General features: G+C 38.4%; 1 protein-coding gene across 1 annotated transcript; it reads left to right on the top strand.

The window, feature by feature from the left end:
• The first annotated feature begins 3,261 nt into the window (after positions 1-3,261).
• Positions 3,262-6,504, top strand: LOC114409173 (E3 ubiquitin-protein ligase WAV3-like). Its single transcript, XM_028372521.1, has 2 exons — positions 3,262-4,030; positions 4,110-6,504. Exons 1-2 carry the CDS (start codon positions 3,710-3,712, stop codon positions 6,066-6,068), a joined length of 2,280 nt encoding a protein of 759 aa, XP_028228322.1. The 5' UTR covers positions 3,262-3,709; the 3' UTR covers positions 6,069-6,504.
• Positions 6,505-8,776: the final 2,272 nt, after the last annotated feature.

The raw sequence follows: 8,776 nt of genomic DNA, 5'->3' as shown, positions 1-8,776 counted from the left end.
ATAATGGACGACCTAAACGATTTTCATGCCCTATATCACTTGTTTCCGTGAGATTTTGATGAATCTTCACTTGAATTTTCCATGACTAGCATTGGTTTACTTCCCATGATATTCTTTTGGTTCTGAGAATTGTTTGAAATTGGAAGCTTAAATGATAAAGGTTTGTGATTATAAAAAGAAAAGGATGATAGATTGATGGATAAAGCAGCTCAGTTTAAAGACTTACCATATGAGTTTGCTTACATGGACAAAGACTTGTCACATAGATATATGACTAACAGTGAAAATTGAATTTTAACAGTAAAAACTTATTTGCATAACGGATATAAAGATATGAACTATTTTTTACATTTCAACAAAATAAAATCTAATTTACAAAATAGATCAAAAGTTAAAGATCAAAATACCTATTCACTCAAATTTAAAAACATACATTTGAGATAAATGTATATTTACACAAGTATCATTAGTTTTATTTTTACTTTTAACTTACTTTTATTTATTAAATTTATATAAAATTACTTATATGACATTTTTAACTTAAATTCAAACAGACACTAATGCCGTTGAGAGTCGCACCCTAACCGTGCGACGTGCGTGTCGAAATTATGGACTCTTTGAGGACACTTCCAGTCAAATCTCTCTCTCACTGTTATGTCCTTTTGGGAAGGTACCAACCTCTACGAGGCTGACTTCTTCGCCTAGGTTTCCTAGCTTTAAGAAATCTACTCCTAGTGGTTGAATTTGGTGGCTATGCATTTGTCAAGAACGACTTTACCTAGTTTTTTATTCTTCAAATGATATATAAACAATGGACTGCTAGTACTATTAAATACCAAGTCATTAAAATAATAAATGAAGACTTTCAAATTTTGAAGGATTAAAAAAAATGATAAATACATATTTTGATTATCAAAATGTCGGTGATAATATATTTTTAAATTATAAAAAATATGATAAATTAGTTTTATAGATAATTTAATGATAAATTGATGATAAATTTTATAATTTAAAATCAAATTAGTGTTGTAAAAAATATAATATATTATTAAATTAATTATTAAATATTACCATTTAAGTAATGACAGATTTAAGATTTTGTCAGTGAGAACAATTTTTTTAAAATTAATAATAATTATCATATATATGAAGATGAACTTGAAGAAATAAATAAAGATATAAGAAAAGAGATGATGATATGGGATAGTTGGTTCAAAGATACAAAATACAAAATATAAAGTTTTAAAATTAATATATGTGATTTTATTAAAATAAATAGGTACATATAGGTCACGGTGACATATTAGGTAATATTGTCTAGCCCCTATGACATGTTAGGTAAATATGTTTACTGTGTTGACAATGTCTCCATCTACTCGAAAATTCCAGTAACTGGAGAGGAGTATTTTCCTGTTCAATGGTGTTGAGTGACGTATTATGGCAAGCGCCATGCAAATAGAAAGGAAAGGATACGCCTACTTGCCCAGAGTGGTGTAGGAGGCGGATACCAAAGGGAAAAAGGGCAAGGGTGTTTGAGAGAGGGAGGGGGGCTTTTTTGGCTTACTAACACACCAAGAAAGGATGATGGGTCATGTGGATGTCTCTGATCACTCTTTTTTATTATGCCAATGAATTGTTTTCACCTTTTTGTACTCTATTCTACGCTGCTGCTGCTGAGACATGCATGAAACAGTACTAGTCTGTTCTACTCTACTCCAAAGTTGAAGTAACTGACATCTAGCTTTTACTACTGTTTATGAAAATTACCACACTGTAATCCGAGGTTAATGTCAGGGTAAATTTGGGGTTGTACACATAGCCATACCGGACTCCACTAATAATTCAGCAAGGAGGAGTATATGCATAGTCACACTCAGTAGTAAAAATTACAGACTGAATCTCCTTCAGTGGTCCCACTTTGATGCACAAGGATGGATGGATGAAGATGATGATGAAGTAGTAGTACATTGGAGTACACGGGTATTTTTGAGTTGAAGCGGTGGCCTGTGAATTTTACTGTGTGGGAATCAAATCAAATCAACGTGGCACGTGTCGTTATATATGGAGGTGTCACACAAGGTGGTGTGCATGGGAGCTGCGTAGAGCAGGCGTTATAATATCTCTTCGGTTACAACTTGCGCCCCTCACACAGATCATCATCGAGGTTTAGTGGCAGAATAAAATATTCACATGATAAATTATTAGAATACCTACTGGGCGTTGACTAGTTAGTCTTTTAGAAGAGTAGGAATGCATCTATACTCATACACTAATATTTTTATCTATTTTTTTATAATAATTAATTTTCTTTTTCTATCATTTTATTTATTTTATTAGGCACTATTTTGTATTTTCTCTCTTCTTTTTCATATTTGTATAAAAAACATTCTAATTTTTTATGCTATAAATTATTGTACTATTTTTAACTCTTAAAACAATATATTCATTGAAAAATGAGAAAAAAATTCAGGAAATGTTGAATGAGGACGTTAAAAAAGAAAAGTTTTGAAGGAGAAAAATAAGACGAGGTTAGAGTTTGAAGAATAAAAATTTAAGAATATTTTTTTATTTGTGATAATTTGTTTTAATCCCTATGAGATTGATAGAAAAATATCTATTGATTTTATTGATTATTAATGAATCAGCTATAGTTGTTTCTTTCTTTTGATTATATATATATATTTTTTATTTATAAGACTGAAACAAGACTTGTTTCAAAAATTTGAGCCCAATGCTAATGAAATCAATAACGCCTAGGTATTTATTATTTTTTATTTCAAATTAAAAGTTAGGTATTAGATAATTTTTATCTTTTAAATTTAATAATTTTTTATTAAATACATTAATTTTTAATTTTTAGATATGCACTGTAATTTTAATTCCATGATTCAGGAATCTCTTTCTTTAGTCCTTGATCCTTACATTCATATTATACCCCAAAAAAAAAAACCTCATCAAAAAAATATTATACCAAAAAGAAAACGTAATGTTGTGAGTCTCACTAGTATGTTAAAAGTGTAGAAAGCATTTAATAAAGTAATTTCTAAGTACATTAAATGCTTCTTAATCAATGACGCTGATGATTAATGATTAGTTAGATTCCTAGAAAAAGCGACAAGTAACATGTGGCAGTTATCGTGGTAAAAAAGTGTATAGTTTTGGCGATGTAAATCATGGATTTAGCCCTGATTAGTTTAATTATCACGTAGTAGATTGTAATTGTCGTCACGGTTATCTTTCTAAAAGAACGATGATATAAGTATATATTAATATGCAGACGAAGAAAGCCTGCGCTTTTTGTACAAATTACACATATACGTAGAGAAAGAGAAAGAAAGAGAGTGAGAGAGAGAGAGAGAGACAGATCTCTCTCAAGGCGTTTAATTGCAGAGATCTTTTGCGTTTCTCAATATAAGTGAAAGAGTAGACAGAGAGAAAGAGAAGATCAAAAGAGCTAACCCTGGCTCCCTGAATATCTTCTCTTTTTTTATCTGAATCACGCTTTAGTTTGTCTCTTAGCTTTGTTTTCGTTTGATCCCATGCCCCTCTAGCTAAACTCGTTTGTCTTCTATGCCACCTTCAGACTGATCAAAACAAAACAAAACTTGTTTTTTTCGCTATCTTCTTCTCCCTTTGAGGAAAGCATAAATAAAAAGCGATAGAAAGGGATCCATAGAAAGAGTCTTGTGGAGTAGCTCTCACTGTAAAGATGGGTACTGGTTGGAGAAGAGCCTTCTGCACCCGCGACCCTGCATCTACCATATCGGATAAACATCCCGGAAGCCCAAGCCCGAGCCCAAGAACCTGCACTCGATTGGGTTTTCTCTCCGGTGGTAGCAACCCTTCCACCCCACGCTTGCGTTGCACAACAAAAGCGGAAACTGCTTCTCAAACAGTTACATTAAGTGATAGTCCCAGAGTTCAAAGCAAGAACACCCCCAGAGCAACGAAATCACCATCAGTCTCAAATCCAACTTCTCCACGCTCCCCTCTCAAGCTCTCCCTCTTCAAGAACAGCTTCAAATTCAGGGTATGTCATGCTTCTTTCATCTTTTTAAGATTCCCATGTATGGAGTATTCAATGATTGTGATTTGTTATGGTTGAGCAGAGTAGCTGTGGAATTTGCTTGAACAGCGTGAAGACAGGACAGGGTACGGCGATATACACAGCGGAATGCGGTCACGCGTTTCATTTCCCGTGCATCGCAGCGCATGTACGCAAGCATGGAAGCTTGGTGTGCCCTGTTTGCAAGGCCACGTGGAAAGATGTGCCTCTACTCGCGGCGCACAAGAACCTCGCGCCAGAATCCGCCGCAAAAGACGACGTCGTCGCCGTCCAGAGGGTCGCAGAAAGTCCTTACCCCAATGCCAACGACAAAAAGCCAACAGAGAATAATAATGCCTCCCCCGTTTTCAAAACCTACAACAACCACGTGGAGCCACCATCGAAGCATTCCGATTCAACCAGGTCCTACGACGACGACGAGCCACTCCTCTCTCCCACCTCCGGCGGCCGGATTATTCCAATTCCCGAAGCCGACGAGAATGCCGAAGACGACGAGGATGAAGACCCCGGCGAGTTCCAGGGCTTCTTCGTCAATCCCAAAAACTCATCCTCGTCGAAATCCTACTCCGATTCGTTGCAAACCAGTGACGGAGATTCCAGAACCGTTCAGGTGAAACTGATGCCGGAGTGCGCTGTCATCTCAGCTTCCCGAACACACGAGACCTACGCGTTGGTCTTAAAAGTGAAGGCTCCACCGCCGCCACCTCCTTCTCGGAGCAGCGGCGGGCCGTCACAGCGAGCGCCAATAGATCTGGTCACCGTTCTGGACGTTGGCGGAAGCATGATCGGCGCGAAGCTTCACATGCTAAAGCGCGCGATGCGTTTGGTCATCTCATCCCTTGGCCCCGCCGACAGGCTTTCCATCGTGGCTTTCTCAGCCACCTCCAAACGGCTCTTACCTTTAAGAAGAATGACACGTCAAGGTCAGCGCGTGGCTCGTCGCATCGTTGACCGGCTCATGATCGGTCAAGGCTCCAGCATGGGCGATGCATTGAGGAAAGCCACCAGAGTGTTAGAAGATCGCAGAGAAAGAAACCCGGTGGCCAGCGTCATGCTCTTATCAGACGGTCAAGAAGAGAGGGTTCAAAATCAAAGGGGTAATAATAATAATAATCAGAGGAAGGCATCGAGCCACGTGTCATCGACGCGGTTCGCGCATATCGAGATTCCGGTTCACGCGTTTGGGTTTGGGGCGAAGAGTGGTTACAGCCAGGAACCGGGGGAAGACGCATTTGCCAAGTGCGTGGGGGGACTTTTGAGCGTGGTGGTTCAAGACTTGAGGATTCAAGTAGGGTTTGAATCAGAGTCTTCAGTTGAGATCAGCGCGATTTACTCGTGCAGTGGAAGGCCCACGCTCATGAGCTCAGGGGCGGTGCGGCTCGGCGATTTGTACGCGGAGGAAGAGAGGGAGCTCTTGGTGGAGTTGAGAATTCCGGCGTCGTCTGGAACTGGGGCCCACCACCACGTGATGACGGTACGGTGCCTGTATAAAGACCCTGCCACGCAGGAGATCGTATACGGTAGGGAGCAGGGGCTTCTGGTGCCGCCGCCTCAGAGCGTGCGTTGCTCCGGTACAAGGATTCAGAGGCTCAGGAATCTCTTCATAACCACCAGAGCCATTGCAGAGTCTAGGAGGCTCGTTGAGCATAGCGCTGACTTCACCAGCGCTCATCATTTGCTTGCCTCGGCGCGTGTGCTTCTCATGCAGTCTAATTCGGCTTCGGCTGAGGAGTATGTGCGCGGCTTGGAGGCTGAGCTGGCAGAGCTTCATTGGAGGAGACAGCATGAGCAGATGCAGATGCAGATTCAGCAGCAGCAAATGATGCAACAGCGGAGAAGAGGGAGCGAGAGAGAGGTGATGGCGCTGGTGGACGAGAATGGCGAGCCGCTTACGCCCACGTCGGCTTGGAGAGCCGCTGAGAAGCTGGCTAAGATGGCAATGATGAAGAAGTCTTTGAATAGAGTCAGCGACTTGCACGGCTTCGAAAACGCTAGGTTTTAATTTTCTTTTTTTGGAAAATTGTTTTTCTTTTTTTATTATTACTAAGAAAAATGTAGAGACCTATTAGAGAGAGAGAGAGAGAGAGAGAGAGGAGAGAACAAAAGGGGATGGGGCATGATTGTAGAATGGAATGGGGACAAGCTGGTAGCAGACGGCGTGGCCCTTTCTGCATTGGAAGATGACCACAGAGGTAGGGGGTGGGGGAGTTATATAATGGGGTATGCCCCACCGTAAAATGGGAGAGATTCATTGGTTGGTTCCTCGATCATGTCTTTTTGTCTTGTGCCTTTTATATACACTCTTGTTTTCCAATTTTAATCATTTGCTTTTCAATATCACAACTCGAAACTGCTCCAGTGAATGCTCCCATGTTGGGATCGCTAGTTGTAAATGCCATTCTAGTAGTAATTTATAAAGTCTCTCTCTTTTTTCTCTATTTTACTCTTTCTTTAAGCTTGCCTTTTCGGAAATGGATATTGTCGTGTTTAAGGTCCTGGTTGTCGTTTTAATGTAGTTGGTTAGTTTGTGCGCCTAATAATTAAGTAGCGGACTACGAACGGGGCTGAAATGATATCTCTTTTGGATGAAAAACATGGCAGAAGACAGAACTTGATGATGAACAAATGATTACATTCCATGGAATCATGATGCTTTTTCAGTTTTATCCGAGCACCTTTCCTTGGCAATTCAGAATTGAAATTTCACGGGGCCCATAATAAGCGAAACACTGCTTCGTGACAAAAATAAAATTAAAAAAAAAAACGGAGAGATAGAATTACTGTGCCTTTCAAGGTGGTAAAAGGAGGGGGGAAATAGGTCCTCATTCGTGGGAAATGAGATTTCCCAAGCACACACTATGGTATATCCTAGCTACAAAGAGGTAAACCTAATCCGCGTTGGACGGAGAATTATATATCTGCTTTGGGTACGTATCTCTTACGGTTACATATAGAATGTTGAAAAAAAAAAAAGGAATTAAAAACAGTACCATATGGTTGTACAGACCCAAATAGGCAGTAGAGTAGTATATTTATAGGTCAAGAAACTTTATGATATATACTATGTTTGTAACTAGAAAATTCTAAAATTATTTAAAAAGTAGAAAGCCATGGGATGTATTCTTTTTTATTTTTCGCCAACTAGTATACCTGGAAAAAAGTGATAGCTGGGAATTGGAGAGTGAATAATAGAGCTAGGTTAAGTCGAGGCTATAGGCTGTTGTGTTGATAAATAGGATGCTGAATTGCTTGTGACATTCAAAAACTCGTCCTGGAATGGTCCCTGTCTTGCTCCGTTTGACAACAAATTTGCAGCCACATATTGGCATTATGAGATTAGCTAGGGTTGGATGATAAATGGGGAGAGGGGCATTTTAGTTAGTTAGCATCAAAGGAAGGATCTTGAACATAGATGTCAGGTGTGGAGCCCAAACAAGTGTCTCAGTTGTCCAATCCATCACTATCTGACCGTCTTGTTCTTGTTCTAGGCCCGTTGCTGTTATGGTTTATTCTTGGCAGTGTTACTAGGAGCCTCACTCAGCTAGCTGCCACAAAAACAACAACGCTTGCACTTACGCTTTGGTCTGGTCTAGGCCTCGGCAAGGGAGCGTGCTTATTATGTCAGTTTGTGTTGCGCTATAAACAAGCCATGGGCTACACCCTAGGGGCCAAGACTTTTTATGCTCCTATTGTTATCAACCAAAACAATTATACTATTTAGAGCAGTTAAAAAAGAAAATTGATATATTAACAATTTTCGATAATCAAATTATGTATGGTAATTGGTAACTAGGGGCCACGGACGTGTCTGATAATATGTTTTAGAATAACTCCTCAATGTCATCCTTGAAATGTTACCTTGTTTTTCAAATGGTCTCTAATATTAAATCAATATAATTAATCCCCAAGCATTAAAAATCATGTTAAGTTATCTCTCAAAATTTGAAAAACCTTTCAAATTGGTTCTTTTGAACAATAGTAAAAATATATTAACTTAAAAGACTAAATTGATGGATATTGATCAGTACTTGAGGGGTTATTTATATAGTTTTATTACTTTATGAAACTTTTTAGGTGACCAAATTGATTATTTATTCAATAACTTTACATCTTTATTCATCATCTTTTTACTATTCTTTCTGTTTAAATTGAGGGTATAATATTATTAAATTTTATTATAATTCAAAGACAAACTAAAATGAAAAAATAACAATTTTGTATAGTATAAAAGAAGTGGTGAAATGCAGCCATATAAAATAGGTGTATGTGGTGGCTCAATTCGCGTGGTATTGTAGGGGGACCATTGTTCTCTATGTACAAGACTCGATGGAGATTACATTTGTATGCTAATATTCTTTTTATTGGTAAAAATTAAAGATGGTATTAAAAGATTTATAACACTCATATATCTTATTTAATCAATTTTGAACTAGATTGAATTTAGATGGTAACATGTGATTGTTTTTCATTTCTTCTTGTGGGGAGTTTGAAGCCCAGGTTTCACAATTCAAAGGTTGATTTCTTCACCAATGGTACGGACCCAAAATGAGAACAGAAGGACAGGTAAATACTATTTACATTTATCTTTTATACAGCCCGGCCTGTTGTGATGTCCGTGAGCATCTAGCAAATATTTAATAATTTCAATTTTTATTTTAAAAAATCGCAAAAACATAAATTGGATAAAATTTGACATTATATATGTGTGTG

This window comes from Glycine soja, chromosome 4 (genome assembly GCF_004193775.1).
Source record: "Glycine soja cultivar W05 chromosome 4, ASM419377v2, whole genome shotgun sequence".
In the NCBI taxonomy this organism is placed as follows: Eukaryota; Viridiplantae; Streptophyta; class Magnoliopsida; order Fabales; family Fabaceae; genus Glycine; species Glycine soja.
The sequence above is the reverse complement of the archived record's forward strand: the minus strand, read 5'-3'. Positions and strand labels throughout refer to the sequence as shown.

What these genes read in the sequence shown, in the direction of transcription:
- LOC114409173 (XM_028372521.1), top strand. Translation starts at nt 3,710, where the DNA reads ATGGGTACTGGTTGGAGAAGAGCCTTCTGCACCCGCGACCCTGCATCT. An exon ending in AGAACAGCTTCAAATTCAGG is followed by an intron (nt 4,031 to 4,109) that starts GTATGTCATGCT and finishes ATGGTTGAGCAG; the next exon opens with AGTAGCTGTGGAATTTGCTT.